This window comes from Myotis nattereri (assembly GCF_964212035.1).
Source record: "Myotis nattereri genome assembly, chromosome: 15".
NCBI lineage: Eukaryota > Metazoa > Chordata > Mammalia > Chiroptera > Vespertilionidae > Myotis > Myotis nattereri.
The window spans coordinates 28,575,354-28,595,401 of record NC_138090.1 but is presented as its reverse complement, the minus strand read 5'-3'; the positions used below and the strand labels follow the sequence as shown (position 1 = coordinate 28,595,401).

The window sequence follows — 20,048 nt, the reverse complement described above, 5'->3', positions numbered from 1 at the left end:
CCCTCCACCCCCCCCCCCCACCCCCGTCCCCTTCTCTCTAAAATAAAAAAATAAATATCCTCGGGCAAGAATTTAAAAAAAAGAAGAAGAAATGTGCTATGGGACAGTTTGTTTTGTTTTGTTTTTAAAAAAATATTTTTATTGATTTCAGAAAGGAAGGGAGAGGGAGAGAGAAACATCAGTGAGATGAGAATCATTGATTGGCTGCCTCCTGCACGCCTCCTACTGGGAATTGAGTCTGCAACCCAGGCATGTGTCCTGACCAAGAATCAAACTGTGACCTCCTGGTTCATAGGTTGATGCTCAACTGCTGAGCCACACTGGCTGGGCTGGGACAGTTTTTGGTTAGCCCCATCATATGGCACTGGCTTCATTGGGCAGGGAAAGCAAGACGGGAGGTGGGCAGCCCCTGGCAGTTAGGTGCAGCTTCAGTGTTAACTTGACTCAGGCCAAACTACAGGCTGTTTTTTAACTCTTGGCAAAACATCTTTCAAATAGCTTTTTGAAAAATTTCTGGTTGGAATATTTGAAGTGGCAATTTAATTTTTTATTGTGGTAACATATACCTAAAGTAAAATTTTCTATCTTAACCAATTTTTTAAGTGTGCAGTTGAGTGGCATCAAGTACGTTCACATTGTTGTGCAACCATTACCCTCCATCTGGTCTCCGTAGCTCTTTCCAGCTTCCCAAACTGAAACTCTGTTCCCGTTAAAAACTAACTCCCCACCATTAAAGCATGCAACAGACTGACATATTTCAGAGGGAAGTGGGCGGGGGGGCAGGAAGACATTAACTAAAGAACTTACATGCATGTATGCATAACCCATGGACATAGACAATAGTGTGGTGAAGGCCTGGGGAGGGGGCAGGAGCAGGGTGCAAGAGGGTCAGTGGGGGGGCAGGAGTAGGGGTCATCTGTCATACTTTCAACAAGTGAGATAAATTAAACAAAAAAAGAACTCCCCATTTTCCATTCCCCACACCCTGGCCACCACCATTCTCCTTTCTGTCTCTATGAATTCAACTCCTCTAGGGACCTTAAGTAAATGAAATCATATAGTATTTGCCCTTTTGTGATTAGCTTATCTCACTCAGCATAATGTCCTCAAAGCTCATCCTTGAGGACATTGTAGCATGTGTCAGGATTTCTTTTCTTTTAAAGACTGCATAGTATTCCAACTTACGGATGGATCACATCTTGTTTATCCATTCATTGATATATGGACACTTGGGTTACTCTCGCCTTCGGCTATTGTGAGTAATGCTGCTGTGAAATGGATATTTGAGTCCCTGCTTTCAATTTATTTTATTTGTATACCCAGAAGTAGAATAATAAATGGATCATGTGGCAATTCTATGTTTTATTGTTTGAGAAAATGCACCAGACTGTTTATCAGAGTATGACCATTTGATTTTATAAATTTTCTCAAAGTCCAGCTCACCCATTTTTCTCCCCCATCCCAACTTTAAAAAAAATATATTTTTATTGGTTTCAGAGAGGAAGAGAGAGGGACACACACACACACACACACACACACACACACACACACACATCAATGATGAGAGAGAATCATTGATTGGCTGCCTCCTGCACACCCTCCACCTGGAATTGAGCCTGCAACCCAGACATGTGCCCTGACCGGGAACTGAACTGTGACCTCCCCTTCTCAACTTTTTCATACTTTGTTGCCGTCTTTGGGGTAGATGCTTTCAAAAAATAATTTCATAAATTACCTTATGTGCTAGGTTAGTAAGGAAACTTTTGAATTGACAGCCTGCAACACCAAATCCCATACTTAACACCTTGCTGACCAACTAGTTCAAGCCAGAACTCACCCATGTGGCTGGCTACTTTCAGTAGTTTTGGCAACCCATGATCCTCCCTTACTGTTTCACAGACCAGTGTTTTGTTCTTCAATAAGAGTTCAGCTGAAGACACGCTGTTGTAGTAATTATTTTGGTAAAGATGATGCCAAGAACCAAGAAAAGGCCATAAGATGGATAATATAGTCTGTTTTAACTTTTTGCCTTCACCCCTATATATCTTGAAGTTGCAAATATAGCCACTCTCACTTTCACAAAGCATCGTTACTAAAATTCCATATTTTGTTATTTTTGCCGGATTGTATGTCTTAAATCTTATGTGTCCTCACCATTGAGTGACAACTGCTGCTTTGCTATATGTAAAGATTTAAATTTCGAGATGAAGTGACCCAAAAGAGGTCTGACTTTGTAAAGACGGTCTGTGTTACATGTTGTTTGTGAATTATCATTCAGATGAAAGAATATAAGTATTTGCTCTAATCTCATAGTCATAGTTTTTGGAACTATGGATGACTCAAATAAAGGATTGGTTGACAAGTAATCTTTCCATTCTGGCTTCTTCATTAGTCCCATCAATATAATTAAACCAAGAAACTTATTTATTCTATATAATAAAAGGCTAATATGCAAATTGACCAAATGGCAGAACCAGCAGTTGCAATGATGCGCACTGACCACAGAGGGAGTGCTGTTCATGGCTGGCGAGTGCTGCGGCGGTGGCAGGAGCCCCTCCCGCCTCTGTGGCAGTGCTAAGACGTCAGTCGGACATCCCTGAGGGCTTCTGGACTGTGAAAGGGCACTGGCCAGGCTGAGGGACATCCCGCTCCACCCCCCGTGCACGAATCTCGTGCACCGAGCCTCTAGTATCTATATAAGTAACTTCCATCCATGTTGAAGTTTGAGCAGAGGTTTTGCACTATTTTTGTATTTGGTGATGGTATAAATTGGTTTAAGACATAATCAGATAGGAAAAAATCCTTATCAAAAAATAAATTGGTTGCTTCACTTATACTTTAGGGGTCTCCAAATTGAACAGTTGTGTCTGAAATATTTGTATAATCCTTCAAGGCAGAAAAATGTCTTTTTCTGCCCATGCTTCAGAATCACTTTCACTGTCAGAGATACTATCACATTTCTCTTTTGCCTTCATGATGGTCTAATATCAGACTCATTACTATCTTCCAACAAAGTATTGTCTTCCAGCTCACTATCAAAGTCACTCAGCCAATCAGACAAAGTGTCTGCACATAATTCGCTCAAATGTTCTTCTCTGCCACGACATGTTTTTTTTAAAACTTTTGCCAGAATAAAAGATGGATGGGAAGAATTAGATGTATTGCTTGTCACGTCTCAGAAAATACTGACTGATGAGTTGACAAAAAGACACGAGTTAACTTGTGACCAGTCAGCAACGTTTGGGCACAGAAACATGAGTATACTTGTGACCGGTTAGCCAGGTGTTAAGAGCAGCAGTAGGCACCATGGTTTGGCGTGCTTTTAATCACTTCAGATGGGATCTCTGCCAGAGGATAGAGTTAACACTTGTTAGGCTTTCTGGAATGAAGGATATGTAGTACAGGCAAGTACACTGGCCTTAAAGCTATTTTCAGGGCATTTTCCCTTAATGACTTATGGGAACGTTTATAGAACAATTAGAGGATGTGGAATTGTTCTTGGCCACTGTTTAAAAAAAAAAAAATTCCATCATGTGGAAAATACCGAACATTTACAGGAACATTTGGGTCAGAATGGCATGATTCCACTTTGGTGGATTTGTTGTAATCTTTTGGGAACATTAAGAAAAGTCCCCCTGCCGAAACCGGTTTGGCTCAGTGGATAGAGCGTCGGCTTGTGGACTAAAGGGTCCCGGGTTCGATTCCGGTCAAGGGCATGTACCTGGGTTGCGGGCACATCCCCAGTAGGAGATGTGCAGGAGGCAGCTGGTCGATGTTCTTCTCTCATCAATGTTTCTAACTCTCTATCTCTCTCACTTCCTCTCTGTAAAAAATCAATAAAATATATTAAAAAAAAAAAAAAAAGAAAAGTCCCCCTAAGGATTCCTGTATTCGTTAGCACTTGCTTTTCTTCTGATTATTAATGGCGTTTTTGTGGATGCTTTATCTGGTTGTGCCTTCACCCCTATATATCTCAAAGTTGCAAATATAGCCACTCTCACTATGTGCTATTAGCAGTACCATTTGTTGACAAAGTACACAGAGATTTATGATGATCTGATCATCCTTGATAAAAACCTTAGAATCACTCAGAAGTCCAAGTGATTAATGAGGGGCAATGGTAGTTTCTATCAGGTTACAGTAACTGGATTCATAGACATCATGAACCAAGTCACTAGCCTTCCACAGTCTGAGCACAGAGGAATGCCCAAGGGACAGTCTCAGTGCCTCACAAAAGGCCATCAGCAACAAAAGCACAGATGGATGCATTTCAGGGCTCGCCCTGTATATAACCATTGCCTTCAATACTAACACATATTACAAAAGTATGCATTTCACAGGAGGACACCTTCCCACACCCTCTGCCCCACAATCAAAGCGCTTTGTTGGTTGGCAGAAAGAGGCTGGTCCTTGGCTGCTTCGTGCACGTAGCACGCTGGAACTGAGAAAAGGAGCTGGCTTTTGAAAGCCACACAGAAAGCAAACGAAAGCAACAATATTACTATGCAGTAACAATTTTTTAAAATATATATTTTTATTGATTTCAGAGAGGAAGGGAGAGGTAGAAACATCAATGATTAAAGAGAATCATTGATGGGTTGCCTCCTACACACCCCACACTGGGGACTGACCAGGAATTGAACCATGACCTGGTTCATAGGTCGATACTCAACTGCTGAGCCACACTGGCTGGGCTGCAGTAACAGTTTTGAAGTGCATCGTTTTTACAAGAGAAGGATAAGTGTGTTTATGGAGAACTGGACAAAGTAGTGACAATGACTGGTGGTGTTCAGCGGGAGCCACTTGGCATCACAGCGCCACAGGAAAGTGTTAAGATAATTTAATATAGAGCAGAACTCTTCTTGGTGAGAGTGGGGTAGATGAGTTGTTCTTGTTTGTTTCACCAACCAGGAGCGGTCTGCAAGGATTTTCACAAACTAATCTCTCAGATTGCTGAAAACTCATGTCACATGCCCACATTATTTTACCCTTGCCCCAGATTCTCAGCATATTTCATAATTTGTGTTCTCTCAGAAGTGCTTATAATCTGTATAATCTTCTAGAACAGCGGTCTCCAACCAGTGGTCCATGAGGTCCGAAAGGTTGGAGATCTCTGTTCTAGAATGGAGTCCACATTCCTCTTGGCAAGAGGATAAACAGGAGTATTTTGCCTGATAATGAGCAAGGCCATGGTTTTAGGCAGGAGTCCTCAAACTACGGCCCGCGGGCCACATGCAAATACAAATATTGTATTTGTTCCCGTTTTGTTTTTTACTTCAAAATAAGATATGTGCAGTGTGCATAGGAATTTGTTCATAGTTTTTTTTTTTTTTTTTTTTTTTTTTTTTTTTTTTTTTTAACTATAGTCCGGCCCTCCAACGGTCTGAGGGACAGTGAACTGGCCCCTGTTTAAAAAGTTTGAGGACCCCTGGTTTTAGGTCTTGAACTTCATGTCTGTTTGATAGTGGCAGTAGGGAAAAGCAGGCCTGACCAAAGGGGTTTGCAGGGTAGTAACGGCCTCACCCGAGATAGCTTCTCCATCCTATGTGCATTTTGAGCTCTACTTTGTGTACTGTCAAATCCGAACTGTTATGGAAGCATTTGGGTTAATAGCATCCATTCCATTGAAAAGACCAGACCTCGGGCGAGTTCAGGCCTGATCGAAAGTGATGAGATGAGAGACAGTGCTCTGCGGCTACTGTCCAGACTGTATTAATCCATATTTCAGATGACAGCTGAGTCACCAACCTCACCAAGCCTCAGTTTCCCTCCCTGCGATGGGGGCATAGTACTGGGCTTAGAGGTGATTGTCGGCATTTTATTACCAGGCTGTTCTATGAAGCCCCAGTTGGATGCCTGCACCTGATAGGAGCACAGTGAGTGAGAGTCCTGGTGGCTATACTGTGAGGCCCTAGGGGCCCCTTATACTCCTCATCAGATGCTTACAGAGCACACACCTGTGCTAGGGCTGTGCTCACAACTATGAGGCGTTCTCATCCAGGCTTTGATTCTGGGTCCCCATCATAAGCCCATGCTCCTTTGTGCAAATCAGTCACCTCTCTGCCCCTGTCTTTTCATCATTAAAATGGAGATGACAATAGCACCTCTCTCAGGGGCTGCTGGCAGGGTAGAGTGTCGTGGTGCCCGGCAGGAGCTTGGCATGGTGCCCAGCATGCACAAAGGTTGGTATGAGGCTGGTGTTGTTACTATTAGCTCTTAGCCAACAGGCAGTTCTGTATTTGTGTTGATTACAATGCTTTCCTTTTGAAACCTCACTGAGATCTGAACGGCAGAACCCAAGGTTTTGGTTGGGAAGTGCTGAGGGGAGGGTGTGATTTTGAATAGTGGGGCCGTAGTGGGATGAGAGTAGGGACAGGGAGGATGCACTGTGGGCCAGGCGAGAGGTGAGGACAGGAGGTGGAGAGAGTGTCAAGGATCCCCGGACCGGCTGTTGTTCCAAGGTAGCCCAATGCAGGAGGGCAGAGTGTCCAGCTCCTCCTTCCCGTGTCTTGCCTTGGTCTTCGATTGTAGGACCCATGTTTCTGTTTAATAGAATTAGTAGTGTGGTGGGCCAAACGGGGTTAAAAGGGCCTTCGTGGAACCCTGACACCAATGACAATCTCATTTTCATGGGAACATGGGTTGTTTCCCAAATACTGAATTCCTGCCACACCATATTCATAATCGTGTGATCAGACTAGCGAGACATGGCTAAGGCTTAGGCATGCAGCCTGCTTCCCTTCCTCTGTCCCCCCCTTTTCTCCTCTCCCTCCTGTCAGTCTATTTCTATTACTTTGTGATTTCTTGACTGTAACATCTAGTAAATGTTTCTTGTTACAGAGTACGGTGTTTGTGAAAACTTACGGAAGCTGGAGATCACGGGTGTGTCTTGTCGAGATGTCTATGCGAAGCGTAAGTTAATCTAATATCATCCATCATTGATTTTGTCCCAAGAGCAGGCACCTTGAGCATCAATGATGGATAATAAATTATTTTGACCGAAAACCTAGTTCTATTCTTAGACCTTAATTTCAATGTCATAATTGACATTTTATTTAATTTTTTAAAGATTTTTAAAAATTGATTTTTAGAGAGAGAAGAAAGGAGAGAAAGGGGGAGGAAGGGAGAGGGAGAAAGAGAAACATCTGTGTGAGTGGGAAACATTGATCAGTTGCCTCCTGCATGCCCTCTACCAGGAATTAAGCCCACAATCCATGCATGTGCCCTGACTGGGAATTGCAACCTTTCAGTGCACGGGACAATGCCCAGCCAACTGAGCCACATTGGCCAGGGTATAATTGACATTTTAGAGACAGCACTGGTAGTAATAGCACTAAAAGGGATGGGGCCTCTCTTCTCCCTTTCTGGTAATGTCAGTACCCTTATTTTTCAACCCATAACAGGATATTAGGTGTCAAGGACCTGTAGATTGGAGAAACATATCTACACTGGGAACAAACTCGGGCGCTTCCAGAGGGGTCCTTCTCTCTGGATTCTGAGTCCATGGCCGGATTAGATGTGCGATGGCTGATAGTAACTGGGAAATGAAGCCGTGAGCCTCCCGCTGACTCCCTCAGCTAACAGGGTTGCCTGTGGAGCAGCTCTTCCCTCCAGCCTGGCACTGGGCTCCAGCCCTTCAGTTCAGTCTTCCCTTCAGTTTCCTTTACTTTCCAGAGTCGTCAGCAACACTCCCTGAGTGCTCCGAGCTTCCCCAGCCCCAAGTATCTTCCCAGCTGGCCTTTCCCCTGGGCCCCTTTATAGGAGGCTGTGAAGGCTCCTGTTAACGCTGATGTGGCCAGGAGCAGCGGAGGCACAGGAAACAGCATGCTCACTCACCACCCAGTTGGGGTGTGGCATGGATTATTTAGCACCCAGAGGTGGGGATTAAAGAACAGAGTAAGAAAGATAATGGTGACCCAGTTCTCTTTGGCCTAAAGTTGGCCTGTTGACCATTCTGAAGAGGGCCTTAAGTGTTCATCTTAAAACCATCTTAGAAAATTTTGATTTTCACATTGTCCTGAACTTTCTACCCAGTTCTCCATTGAAAGCAGACCAGGTGATGTCTGCTTACCAAGCACCTTACCCAGGAACTCAGGGCCACGCTTCTCCAAGGAAACGTCTGGATGCTCTAAGCTTTCTTGTAAGGTCTGGGGACTAATTGGGGCCACTCTCTGAATCCCATCTTTTCCGTGGATTTGTTCCTCTCAGAGTCCCCTTCCGAGACACCCCTCCTTCACGTGGCTGCACTCCCAGCACAGGTAGCGCTGGTACTTGTGCAGAGCGGCTGACTGGGAAGACCCAGGGGTGTTCAGTCTCTATATCTGGGCTGATTTCATCATCTCATCGCTTCCTCATCCCATCAGACTCTCCACACCGGGATCCCCTGGCCACTTGGGAGGGTTGGATTGGTTAGCCTTTCTGTGTTAGAATTTGCTCACAATTCAGGAGATTTCCTATCGAAAGGCTCTAAGTTCTTCATGGGGCTTCCTCTTCCATGCACAATTCTTGGTGGCTCAGCCGTGACCTCCGAGTTCTTGTCCCCTCTCACCTGCCTCAGAGACGTGGAAACTTGGAAAGGCTGTTGTCGGGGCCTCTCTGCTTGCCACACATCAGCTCCAGTTCTGCCAACTCCTAGCGCCCCCTACTTCTCCCTCCTGTGGCCCTCAGGCTTCACCCTTGCCCCAGCCACCATTTTCACGCCGGCTACTGCTTCCTGAGTTGCTGTCCCAGCCCTGGGCTCCACTGCAAGGCTGATCTGCTCAAGACCACTCTCCCTGCTCCTCCATCCCCATGCACTTTCAGACTTTGGTTTCTTCTCTTGCCTCTGCTTCACGCCCCACCAACCCCAGAAGATGTGCGTCTCTCCAGAGGAAGTGAGTCTCGTGGAAGTATAACCCTTCCTGTCCTCTCATCTCATCAGCAAGAACAATGTCCGTGATTCCTCCAAAGCCCAGAGTTTCAGAGGCAGGAAGCTGGTTGCTCCCCTGCTCCACTCCCACCCTTTATTCTATGGGAGCCCACATGGGTCTGGCTCCACTCGCGATTTCTCAGTGTTTTATCCAGAGCTCAGTGTCTTAAATCTAGCCAGATTGTAGAGTTGGAGGAATTCACTCTTGCTGTTGGCATTGGTGTGAGAGTCAGAACCAGGCACTCCCTGCAGCAGTCTGTACATACACACAAGAAAGCTTTCCTGGCTCTGGATGTCCACTGGCTTTTATGAGTATCTAATAGGACAAGTTCTTATCTTTGGGAACTGGTTTTTGAGTTTCCTTGGCCATTTGATGATAGTGTCTTAAAGCAGCATGAAGACTGTTCTCTCTTGAAGAGTTGTGAGTCTCAAAGTAGTGTCCTGGAGGGGGCCAGGTGCTCACATCTGCCAGGCATTAGGGGCTGTGACACCCAGAGGACAGCACACCTGGTGAATAAGGCCCACACGGAGCTCGTCTCAGCGGTGGGAGAGGGGTTGGCTGGCCCTGCTGGTGGCTGTCCTATATAGAGGGGGTACCTGGGAACAGGGGGGCAGGCTGGCGATGTTTGTACACGAAGACCCAGGGAAAAGCCCCAAGTTGGAAAAATCTACCTCTGTAAGCGAGAGCAGGGAAAAGAAGGAAGAACGAGTCTGGCCACTCTAGTCTGGTAATCAATGGAGTTTATTAGGGGAAACTTACAGACAAGGCATGCCATGGGCAACTGCAGGATGAAATGGGTCCCCACACCGCTTGACAGGCACCAAAGAAATATATGGGGTAGAGGGGAGATAGTCACATTCTAGTACGTGAGTGCTACCAGGTACGGGAAATACTTTCCATGCTCTTCCAGGTCAGGGCAACAACCTGTTCCAGAACCAGCACATAGCAAGAGGCAAGGGAGGGTGCTTATTTATATCTGAATGAGCATCATTATTTTTTTTTAAATATGTTTTTATTGATTTCAGAGAGGAAGGGAGAGGGAAAACGACTTAGAAACATCAATGATAAGAGAGAATCATTGATTGGCTGCCTCCTGCACGTCCCCTACTGGGGATCGAGTCTGGTATTTGGGATGTGCCCAGACCAGGAATCGAACTATGACCTCCTGGTTCCTGGGTTGATGCTCAACCACTGAGTGACACCGGCTGGACTGAATGAACATCATTTATGGTCAAATAGTCTCTAAGGGAGTTTGAAGAAAGCAACTTCCGTTCTGGCTCAGGTTCAGCTTGCAGGACAGACAATGGTCATGTCAAGGAACAGTCTTTTCTCTATAGGTGGGTAGTGACTGCTAGGGAGCAGGAGATGGTGTGGCCAGAGGTAAGTCAGGAGTGGGCAACAGAGAGGGGACAAGAGCCATGGCGAGGTCAACAAGCACACATGCATGTGGGGCATGGGTGGACAGAGAGGGACATCTAGAGATTTCTTTTGACTGCTGATTCTTTTATTTTTTTTTAATCCTCACTGGAGGATATTTTTCCATTTATTTTTAGAGTGGAAGAGAGAGGGAAAGACAGAGAGAAATATCGATGTGAGAGAAGCATATTGATTGGTTGCCTCCTGCATGCGCCCTGACCAAGGCCTGGGCTGGGGAGGAGCCAGCAACCAAGGTACCTGCCCTTAACTGGAATCCAACCTGGGACCCTTTGGTCCACAGGCCGACGCTCTATCCACTGAGCCAAACCGGCTAGGGCTGATTCTTTTTTTTTTTTAATTAAATCTTTATTGTTCAGATTATTACATCTGTTCCTCTTTTTTCCCCCCATAACTCCCCTCCTCCCAGTTCCCACCCCACCCTCCGCCCTCACTCCCCACCCACTGTCCTCATCCATAGGTGCACGATTTTTGTCCAGTCTCTTCCCGCATCTCCCACAACCCTTTCCCCCCCAAGAATAGTCAGTCCATTCCCTTTCTATGTCCCTGATTCTATTATGATCACCAGATTATTTATTCACTTGATTCTTAGATTCACTTGTTGATAGATGCATGTTTGTTGTTCATAATTTGTATCTTTACCTTTTTCTTCTTCTTCCTGTTCTTAAAGGATACCTTTCAGCATTTCATATAATCCTGGTTTGGTGGTGATGAACTCCTTTAGCTTTTCCTTATCTGTGAAGCTCTTTATCTGACCTTCAGTTCTGAATGATAGCTTTGCTGGATAAAGTAATCTTGGTTGTAGGTTCTTGGTATTCATCACTTTGAATATTTCTTGCCACTCCCTTCTGGCCTGCAAAGTTTCTGTTGAGAAATCAGCTGACAGTCGTATGGGTATTCCCTTGTAGGTAACTGAGTTTCTTTCTCTTGCTGCTTTTAAGATTCTCTCTTTGTCTTTTGCTCTTGGCATTTTAATTATGATGTGTCTTGGTGTGGTCCTCTTTGGATTCCTTTTGTTTGGGGTTTTCTGCGCTTCCTGGACCTGTAAGTCTATTTCTTTCACCAGGTGGGGGAAGTTTTCTGTCATTATTTCTTCAAATAGGTTTTCAATATCTTGGTCTGTCTCATCTTCTGGCACCCTTATAATTCTGATGTTGGTACGCTTGAAGCTGTCCCAGAGGCTCCTTACACTATCTTCGTATTTTCGAATTCTTTTTTCATTTTGCTTTTCTGGTTGGGTGTTTTTTGCTTCTTCGCATTTCCAGTCTTTGCCTTGATTCTTGCGCTCCTCTGGTCTGCAGTTGGGAGTCTGTATAGTATTCTTTATTTCAGTCCGTGTATGCTTAATTTCTAGTTGGTTCTTTATCATAACATCGAGGGTCTCATTAGATTTCTTGAGGATCTCACTACATTTATCGGCGGCTTCTAGACAGTTCTTAAGAGACCTTAAAAGTGTGGTTCTGAACTGAATATCATCCATTGACAGTTTTGTCCTGTTTCTTTGTCTCTGCATTTTTTATGCTTTCTTGGTGCACCCTCTAGTGGTCTTTGTGCGCAGTCTTGTTGTAGTTAAGCCTTGATTGTTGTCGGCAATACCGGGGGTGATTTGACCTCCAGGCTAACTGGCTATGAGAGTCCGCTGTGTCTGTAGTGGGAGAGCTTCTGTGCTGGATCTCTAGGGCGGTGCTAATCTAGCGTTTGCCTGAGGCTATCCGGCAAATGGCTCTGCGCAGGGCTTGGGCGGGGCGGGTCCCTGGGGATCTACAGGGCGGGCCGGAGCGAGTAGTTATGGCTGCTCTCAGTTCCGTCCCTAAGGGCTCTGCCTCACAGAGTCCCAGCAACTGCTGCAAACCTCGGAGAGAAAGCTGCCCTCGAGTTCCGACCGAAGCCAGACAGTCCCGCTTCTCCCGTTTGAGTCTGGGTCCCTAGAGACTCGCCGGGATCTGGAGCTCAGAGTCTGAAACTCCCTCCCGATTGAAAACAACAACCGCGCCCTCTGCCTCCAGCCCACTCCGCGTGCACTCCGCACCTTAGTATTTCACTTCAGCACTGCACCTCCTCTGAGTCTGGGTATGATATTCTCTTTCCTCCTAGTTGTAGAATTTCCACTCAGCCAGCCTTCCTGTGGTTCTGGATGATGTCCGTTCCGTCTTTTAGTTGTTTTTTGAAGTGGTTGTTCGAGGCAGCAATCTCCGGCGTTAACCTATGCCGCCATCTTGGTTTCTCCTCCTAGGGCTGATTCTTTTAAAAAAATTGTCATTGTTACAAGTGTTAGAGATATCCCCTTTTCCCCCATTAGCCCCCCTGCACCCTGCTCCCGTCTCCTTGACTGCTGATTCTTGACTCTTTGAAAACGGTCAGGAAATCCAGAGAATGACTCATAATCTTCATTTAGTGTCCCAAAGTGTTTAATTTGCCACCAGCCAAAGCAGGTTTCACAGTGAAGGTGCATGTTTTTGTGAGTTTGCTTTGAAGGCCTTATCCAGGAGAAAATTACTTAGCTTCTGGAGCAGGTGGTGGAAGAAAGTCAGCCTTAGCCCCTGGCAGAGGTGGGAAGAGTGAGCCATGAGCCAGCCTTGACTCAGAAGCTAAGGCTCTGAGTTAGGAGCTGGCAGATGTCATCTGCCATCCAAAACCAAACAAACACAAGCAAAGGAAAGTGCTGGGCATACACTATACAAGATGAATATCTTAGTTGGGGCATAGGGTTCCCTAAACAGTCACTCCAACTGTCCACAAGCTATGTTCTCTGCTTTCCCACCTCAGTGAGCTCCACTGACCAGGACAGTAGAGGGAGGAGAGTGAGCATGAAGAGTGTCCCAAGCCTGTCGCCATCATGAGTTTCTGGTGTGACATATATCACAACGTTTTCTTTCTAGCCAGGCCTCTCATTTTTGTCAAGTGCTTGCTTCCTACAGTGCCGGAGGTTGAGTAGGATGGTGGTGAGGGAGCAGGTGTTGAGTCATATGAAAACTGTTTATACCATTGTGAAAGTGGAACCATCTTTAGCCCTTTCCCTGCTGTGTCGTTCAGGTATAAACCCTCGCGTGAAGTCGGGCCGTTTCATGAAAATTCTTCCCGATTACGAGCACATGGAGTACAGAGATGTGTACACCTGCCGTATGTACCTCCTGCTACTTTGGCTGTGGCGGGGGAGCAGGGCCAGAAGCTGCTTGGAGAGGGACCTCTAACTCAGCACGCAGATGCTTTGGTCCTAATGGCGAGCTGACCTCCTTGGCTTTTGCTGTCTTTTCACCTTTCTGCAGCGTTCTCTGTGGCTCAGCCATGACCAGGGTTACATCTGAGTGGTGGCCAGGGGCTACTGTACATATGGGCCAGGTTTCTGCAGCATCTTTTGTTTTTGAGGGAGTATCAGCATGCTCACTCTGTTGAGGCACATTTTAACATTTATTATTGAGACTGAGAGGACAGACAGAGTAGAAATGAAATGTAAGTAGTTTACTTCTAGGCTTCTTAAGTTGATCACATTTGGACAGCATATGTGAATTTGAAAAAATTACATAAACATGCACCTGTATATATCTGTCTGGAACTTATATCTGAGACCGAAAATGGACAAAAGTAGTAGAAACAGTTCATTATTTAGAATCTGATTCCTCTTTTGTTGTTGTTGTCGCTAATCCTCCCCTGAGGATATTTTCCCATTGATTTTTAGAGAGAGTGGAAGGGAGGGGGAGAGACACACACAGAGAGAGAGAAACATCGATGAGAGAGAGACACATTAATTGGTTGCCTCCTGCACATGTCTGGACTGGGGATCGAGCCCAGAACCAAGGTACGTGCCCTTGACTGGAATCGAACCTGGGCCCCTTCAGTCCACAGGCCGACGCTCTATTCACTGAGCCAAACCAGCTAGGGCAGAACCTGATTCCTCTTGATTGGCATTACTTGGGCTCTGGGAATTTTCCTAAGCCAGACAGAGTCCATAGTGACTAAGGCTATCTCCACTTTTTATTAGATTGAGTTGAGATGGAGATCATGAACTTTGGTTGTCAAGAAAGACACTAAAACTATCTGCACGCGCTGAAAACAGCTTCTACGTTTGTAGAAGTACAGAGACACCCTGCTGCTCCCTCTCCCAGCCCTGCCCAGGTGCCCGTGACATCATCGCCTGCGCGGACTAGACCCACTTCTAAGCCTTTTAAGTGTACAATTCCTAACAAAACCTACCAGACCACACGGATAGAATCACCTATGGAATTTCTCCTGACCACTGCCAGGCTCTGGACATCTAGCTAAAGTGCTCGCTGGTCCCATTTTACTTACTCCAGGGGAGGTGGAGATGCCAGGACTGATCAGCCTGCTTTGGGGTGGTGTCTGAGCACTGTGCACTACTGTGAACACCACCCACAGTGTTGGTGTAATCAGGCCCAGAGCTGAACTGCTTGAGTAAAGACCATGGCAAGGGGGGCATGTAGGAGTGTGTGTGAGCAGTCAGGAGTGTGTGTGAGCAGTCAGGAGTGTGTGTGAGCAGTCAGGAGTGTGTGTGAGCAGTCAGGGTATGTGTGAGCAGTCAGGGGTGTGTGTGAGCAGTCAGGGTGTGTGTGAGCAGTCAGGAGTATGTGTGAGCAGCCAGGGTGTGTGTGAGCAGTCAGGAGTGTGTGTGAGCAGTCAGGAGTGTGTGTGAGCAGTCAGGGTGTGTGTGAGCATTCAGGAGTGTGTGTGAGCAGTCAGGATTGTGTGTGAGCAGTCAGGGGTGTGTGAGCAGCCAGGGTGTGTGTGAGCAGCCAGGGTGTGTGTGAGCAGTCAGGGTGTGTGTGAGCAGACAGGGATATGTGTGAGCAGTCAGGACTGTGTGTGAGCAGTCGAGCAGTCAGGAGTGTGTGAATAGTCAGGAGGAGCTGGGGGCTTTGCTGGGGCTGGATAGCAAAGGGGTGGGGCGGGCCAAGTCTGAAGGCAGGAATTCTGTTCTTTTCCAAACCTCTTAGAAGTAGCCTCTCTAGAACATTTTGTCCTAGACTGACCTGCTCTCACTGCTTATCAGTGGGTGAGCCAAGGTGCCTTCTGTAGGCCTGGGGAGAGAATGTCACATAGCACTTATTGATGAGAACAGTCCATCAGTTGCCACAGCTATGCTGACGGGAATGGCCTGGCCTGGGCTTTTAAATACAAATGGACAAGCACTTAGAGGCTCGTTATGTCATACATTTGCCACAGGATTCTCCTAGAACAACAATCTATCTGGAGCTTATATCTGAGACCAAAAATGGAATTCTGACCCACCTCTGGGAGGGAGGCTTGGTGGCCGAGACCTAGGAAGTGCCTGGAGTTGTGTGGGGGTGTTCTTTTTGTTCCCAAGGGGTGGTCAGAAGTTTCCTGTAGCTTGTAAGGGTGCCACCACCCTTCTGGGCGAGGACTTCCAGAGCCTCTGGACTGTAGCCAATAAAGTGATGCCCGCCAGCTGCTGGTGGCTGACAGCTTAGAGCAGGCTGGTCTAACTGGAGACTGCTGTCTTCTCTAAGGTTTGAGTTATAAAAATACAGCGGTCATTAAAGAAAACCTGAAAGAGCCAGGAAATATGATGAGAATAACCAGTTGTAAGCATTAGTTCCATTTCTCTGTGGACATATTTGAACTGTGCGTGGTCTGTTACCTCCATGACAACGTGTGAAAGAAGAAAGGTCATTTCAACTCCAATTTCAAACTTTACAGTGCCCAGGTGTTTGGTGTTCCTTGCTCCTAGCATGTTCTACATGTTCTAATGGAGTGCAGCTCAGAATTTCTTTCTACCGTGAGCCAGACTTTCCAGAGAAGTCTGCTGTGATGATTGGCTTGTGAGGTCCTTGGGACCCTGCTCGGTTCCTGGGCCTGTTGAGTTCTCCTAGCCTCTTAAAACGGTCCAGGCCTTGGTTCCGTTGGACCAGAGAGGATCAGCAGTCTTGAGTACATGATGCTGTCCTGGAGAGAAGCAAGTCATCACCTGAGGCTGCAAATTCTGTTAGAGCTTTGTGGCCTCAGATTAGCTGCTTTTGCTGTGTCACTTTTATTTTTCTCAATATCAGGCCATATGTCGTTGCCTGATATTCTTGATAAATCCTGTCTGTAGAAGTTGGAAGCATCATGGGGGGATGTGTTGTCCTTATGACATATTTAGCATGTTCTTGTGTGCAAATTGATGGTGACTTGTTGAAGAGCATTTTGAACTTAAAAATAACTGTACCCATAGGGTTCTGAGTTTTGAGGTTCTGACCTAGAATTCTGGCAGTCTCCAGATTGCCCTAGCAGACACAGGGAACATCACTCACCACATGGTGAGGAGGTGGACAGGTCACTTTTAACCAATATCCAGCTCAAGGCGGTCAGGCAGGGGGAAATTCTTTTTATTCACAGGAGGGTTAGCCTCTTATTCTAGTCAGGAAGAGCCCATTTTGGAGTTCGAAATTAGAAAAAGCAGGCAGGAGGGGTTTCCTTTTACTGGTGGGAGAGGCAGCTTTCTGTATTCAGGCCTTCACCTGATTGGATGAGGGCCACCACATTGGGGAGAGCAGTCAGCTTTATTCCATCCACCGATTTAAATGTTAATCTCACCCAGAAACAATCTCACAGACACATCCAGAATAACGTGGCCCAGTCAGGTTGACGCATGAAATTAATCACCACACACTACACAGAGGCCTTCACCTGGCAGTCGGGGACTTGTATAAGTTGGTTGCACATTCATTCAGTCATTCATTCACTCCACAAGTACATGTGCAAAGGAAATTGAAGTGAAGGACATTTTCCAAAATGTTTACTGCAGCTGGTCATCTCTGTGTAGTGGGATTTCAGGTTGGCACTGGGATTTCTTCCCTCCAGTTGTCCTCAGTCAGCATCTATGCATTGCTTTTTAAATAAGGTGGGGAGGTGCCATTTTTTTTTTTTTTAAAGTGAGATGACCCAACTTAATTCTTAATACACAGGCCCATGACATGTTGAACTCTGTCCCCAACTTTTAAAGAATCCTGCGCTTCCTCAGTTGTGTAAAATGATGGGATGCTCATCACTTCAGAAAGGCACCCAGTCCGTGTCTTACAAGACAGCAGTTCTCTGTCCTTGGAGCTGCTCACAAAGGGGCTGGATTTTAAAATGACCCAATTGTCTGTTTTATTATGCTTGCTTTTTAAAAGCTCACTCCTTTAAATATGTGTGTGTGTGTGTGTGTGTGTGTGTTTACTGATTTCAGAGAGAGGAAGGAAGAGGAATAGAGAGAGAGAAACATCAATGATGAGAGAGAATCACCTATCAGCTGCCTCCTGCATGCCTCCTACTAGGGATGGAGCCTGTATCCTGGACATGTGCCCTGACCAGAAAGCATGACCTGGTTCAGAAGTCAGTGCTCAACCACTGAACCACACTGGCCGGGCTGTTTTATTCTTAGAATTCTTCAGAAACTTTTGTAGGTAAGATTTGCTTCACTTCACATGTTTACAAGGCACTGTTACAAGCCTTCATAATTCTCTCTTCCTCCTCCTGCCCTTTCCTCTGATTTACTATAAAGTGAAGACTGGCTGCCTCTGAAGTGAAGACCTGCTCTTTCTGTCTTCCTGCAGTGCTCCACCGATACAGACACATCTTGGGATTGTGGCAGCCAGATATCGGGCCCTATGGAGGACTGCTGAATGTGGTGGTAAGTCCGAGAGCCTTGAGTGTGGGTTCTTGTGAAGTCAGGACTGCTGTTCACATGGACGGAACGTAGTGCCTTTTCTACCAGAGGGGCAAGTCAGCTGCTTCCTATGGACATTCGAGTAATCACAGGAGCTTCTCCTCAGGTTGTATTTTGTGGCCCTAGCTGGTTTCAGGCAGAACAGCAGTCTCCCCACAGTGAAGGTTGCATGTGCTCTGAATGGTGCCTTTTGAACAGCCCTGGGCCCAGGTGTTGCTGTAGCTGATGTCGAAGTCAAACAGAGTCAGGTGCCCCCTGGGGAGTGCTGGTGTTTTGCTCCTGCATTCCCTCTCGTTGGCACGTGCCAGAAGCCCAGTCCAGGAGACTGGCTGCACATCATATAATGGTAGTGGTCTGCCTCGCAATGGCCTCTGGGCCCTGGGGAGTCTCGGTGTAGCTCTTCAGAGCCCAGTCCAGGTGGGCTGCCTGGTGATGCTAGTTACTCTGTCACTCTGTATATTTTGCTCACCAGATGGGTTTTGGACAAGGGTAAATACTGCTTTATATTCTTCATATTTGGTGGAAACATTCATTAAGAAACACATTTACATGTGTTATGTTTAATATCCCTGGGGAAAAGTGTTGCTTTTAAAACATTCTTTCAAAGACAAGCAGACAGCTCCCAGCGTGGGCATATTTTTTTTCCTTTTAGTCAGGCCGGTGATAATTGTTTTTCATACTGGCAGTGAGTAATAGAGTAAAAAAAAAAAGAAGGGCTTCTGAAAGCAGGGGATAATTACGGGAAAATGGGACCCGTGACTGAACAACAGCAACTGGCTCTTGTCTCAGACCAATTAGTATGGAAGTGATTAATTTCTCCCCTCTGTCGATAAGGCTAGACGCCGTGGATCCAGGCTGGGGAAGCAGGAGTGACTGCTGGGCCATCCCAAAGCGGGCTGTCCCTGTCCCCTCACTGAGCATGTGTGCGGGGACTGTGCTGTCCTTTGATCTGAACTCTGTCACTTTCTGTCACTCACTGTCTCAAACACACAAGAATAGGGGGATGGCAGCATGAATTACCAATGCCCACCGCGTGGATTCAGCAGTTACCTATTGTGTGCCACGTTTGTGGCCTTCGTCTCTGCCCCTTGGTGGTTTGTTTTCGGGCATTTTCACGCAAATCCCAGGCCTGTGCCGCTTCATCTGTTCGTACTTCAGTGTGGATCTCTAAATCGGTATTTTCCCACGTATCCACCACATTCTCATCACACCTTACAAAAGTAGCAATAATCCCTTGATATCTATTACTTGAGACACAGCCAATATGGAAGGTTCCCCGATGATCTCAAAGCTGCCTTGGACAGCTGGTTCATTGAAATCGGGACCTAAACGAAGCCCTCGCATTCTAGTAGTGTGTTTTGCCTCATGAGTCTCTCCTGTTGAAAGCAGAACTCCCATTTTTCCCTCAGGTCAGTTGCCCTAGTGCAGTAGTTGGCAAACTCATTAGTCCACAGAGCCAAATATCAACAGTACAACGATTGAAATTTCTTTTGAGAGCCAAATTTTTTAAACTTAAACTATATAGGTAGGTACATTGTTATTAACTTAATTAGGGTACTCCTAAGGCTTAGGAAGAGCCACACTCAAGGGGCCAAAGAGCCGCATGTGGCTCGCGAGCCACAGTTTGCCAACCACAGCCCTAGTGGGTGACACTTTCTGGATTATTCTGCTTGCTTTTTTCTCATGTCATTTAGCTCCCCCCCCCCCCCCCCCCCGCTTTCTACCCCTGATTTTAGATCTGGAAGTTCTCTCTAAAAGGCTCTTTTGGATTCAGATCCAACTGCTGTTTTTCTATTTAAAAATTAATTTTTTCCAGCCTTATCGAGGTATAATTGACAAATTAAAAGATTTATAAAGCATACGTTATGGTGATTTGATATACGTATACGTTGTAAAAGGTTTCCCATCATCTAGTTAATTAACACATCCATTACCTAACGTTTAAGTTCTACTCTTGCAAATTCCAGTGATATAATACAGTGTTTTCAACTATAGCACATTGTTTTACATTAGAGAATTACTTTCTAATTAACAAGCACTTG

General features: G+C 46.0%; 1 protein-coding gene across 2 annotated transcripts in view; it reads left to right on the top strand.

The window, feature by feature from the left end:
- The window catches only part of FBXO31 (F-box protein 31), a 43,700-nt gene that overhangs the window by 7,915 nt on the left and 15,737 nt on the right, over positions 1-20,048 (top strand). Inside the window, exons 2-4 of one of the 2 annotated variants that reach the window (XM_081107528.1) lie at positions 6,841-6,912; positions 13,377-13,463; positions 17,894-17,970. In XM_081107528.1, the coding sequence (XP_080963654.1) occupies positions 6,841-6,912; positions 13,377-13,463; positions 17,894-17,970 (236 nt within the window). The remainder of the gene's footprint in view (positions 1-6,840; positions 6,913-13,376; positions 13,464-17,893; positions 17,971-20,048) is intronic. The other variant, XM_081107529.1, reaches the window with a different exon arrangement.